The sequence below is a fragment of the Plasmodium reichenowi genome, chromosome 9 (genome assembly GCF_001601855.1).
Source record: "Plasmodium reichenowi strain SY57 chromosome 9, whole genome shotgun sequence".
NCBI lineage: Eukaryota > Apicomplexa > Aconoidasida > Haemosporida > Plasmodiidae > Plasmodium > Plasmodium reichenowi.
The window spans coordinates 412,005-414,504 of record NC_033654.1 but is presented as its reverse complement, the minus strand read 5'-3'; the positions used below and the strand labels follow the sequence as shown (position 1 = coordinate 414,504).

Below are 2,500 nucleotides of genomic sequence, written 5' to 3'. Positions count from 1 at the left end.
TTAATTTGGAAACATGAATACCATGTTATTATTTTGACGTTTTTCATTTCATTTATTAATTTTTCTTTTTTTGTGATAATATATATATATATATATATATATATATATATATATATATGTACATATTTTTTATCAATACATAATGAACGTTCTTTTAAAAAGACATATTTGTATTTATTCATATAATTTTTTAAAATATGCATACATATATATATATATATATATATTATAATTTTTTGAGCCATCCAAATTTGTCATCACGTTGTGTTATGTTATTATTCTTTTTTCTCATCAAGAAACGGATTTATTTCACTTAACAATTTATCTAGCATTTGAAGTTTTGATAAATTGGCATGGTCATAATTTAGTTCATTGTATCTGCTTAATGTATCATAATTTTTATTGACATTATTTTCATATGCTTCTTCCTGATATGTTATCAGTTTTTGGTTATCACTGTTTCCAGTGTTATCTTTGTTTTGATGATTATTTTCTTGTACTAAATTATTAGTGTCATTGTTATTACCTATTTGCAGTAACATGTATCTCTTTTGAATTTGCTGTATAAGAATACTACAAAGATGATATAATTCTTTCGATGAAGAACTATATGGATCTATATCACAACACCCAACACCTTGTTGACAAGCTTCAATTAGATTTTGATGAAATGTAACCTTTCCGGCATAATGCACATTCATATCAGAGCACATTTTTTGTACTGTATAATTTGATACAAAAATTGGTTGATACATATTTTCAACAATACCTAATATTGGAATATTTGTTTTTTTACAGAATTCGATTTCTTTTTTAACATCACATATGGATAATATATGAGGAGTAGTTACTATTAAGCAACCATCTAAATTATCTTTTAAATAAGAACAAATAGTTAAATGCTCATCACTAGTTCCTGGTGGAGTATCAATAATAAGAAAATCTAAATTTTTCCAGTATACATCACATAAAAATTGTTTGATTAAGCCATTCTTTTTAGGACCTCTCCATATAACAGGATCATCAAAATTTGGTAATAAATAACCTACAGACATTATAGATAAATTATTTTTATAAATTGGTACCCATCCATTCATACTATAATTTACATCATGATCTATTGTTTTAGTTAAAACCGGAATTGATGGACCACAAATATCTATATCTAATAAACCAACTTCATAATTTAAATATGATAACGCAAAAGCTAATTGTGCAGCTACTGTTGATTTTCCTACTCCTCCTTTACCTGATAATATCAAAATTTTGAACTTGACATTTTTTAAATTTTCTTGTACCTCATTAAATATTTGATTTCTTTCTTTTTCTTTTTCTTTTTTTAATTCTGGATCATTACATATTTTCCTATTTGGACATCCTTCACACGCTTTAGATTTTCCAGCATGTTCGCTATCCAAACCTGGGCATTCGTCAGGTATACTGTTATTATTATTATTATTATTATTTTTTTTTTTTTTATTTTTATTTTTTTCCCCTTTTTTATGCGTTACATATTTTATTGCATATTTTATAAATTCGTTGATACTTTTCTTTTTAGTTAGAACATAACTAAAACTTAGTCCTACAAGGGATCCAACAAAAAAGGAAAAGAAGCTTCTTTTTGTGAATACATTCATGTATATTACATAAATATAAATATATAAATATAAATATACATATATATATATATATATATATATATATATATATATATATATATATATATATATTTATATATATTTATATATATTTATATATTTATTTATTTAATTTCAATTTTTTTTTTCTCTTTTTCTATTAAAAGGAAATCTGTAAAATTATATATATTTTTATTATAAATAAATATTGTACTTATATGATCTATTTGATAATATACATATATGTATATTTTCTATTAATATATTTGGAGATGTTTCATTTGTTATTCAAGAATTCATAATAATTAATAATGTTGTAAGGGTAGAAAATATATAATATATATATATATATATATATATATATATATATATATATTTAGATAGTTACACTGATATTTTGAAAAAATACTTTTTTAATGTTAAAAATTATTTTAAATATTTTATCCCTTTATTTTATATACATTATATAGTATTATATTTTTGTTAAGTGCCAAAACAAATAGGTATGAAGCTTTAGATTAAATATATTATATGTATAAAATTTATTATTATTAATATATAAAATATATATTTATTTGAACTTGAAAACAATATAAAAATATATGTACATTATATTATATATATATGTATATATATATATAATCATATTTGTTATTGTATAGAAAAATTATATTTAATAAATTACTATTAAAACAAAATTTAATAAAAAAATAAAATATATATATATATACATATTTTAGAACTGAAAGAATAGGAAAAAAAAAAAAAAAAAAAAAAAAAAAAAAAAAAAAAAAAAAAAAAAAAAAAATAAAAAAAAAAAAAAAAATTTTTTTTTTTTTTTTTTTTTTTTTTTTATATATAAT

The 2,500-nt window shown here is 19.6% G+C and overlaps 1 protein-coding gene across 1 annotated transcript; it reads right to left on the bottom strand.

Annotated features, from left to right (window-relative positions):
* Positions 1–275: 275 nt before the first annotated feature.
* Positions 276–1,637, bottom strand: PRSY57_0908900 (cytosolic Fe-S cluster assembly factor NBP35, putative; the record flags this gene model as incomplete). The annotated part of the gene is made up of 1 exon (XM_012907329.2): positions 276–1,637. One exon carries the CDS (start codon positions 1,635–1,637, stop codon positions 276–278), a length of 1,362 nt encoding a protein of 453 aa, XP_012762783.2.
* Between the last annotated feature and the right edge of the window lie 863 nt (positions 1,638–2,500).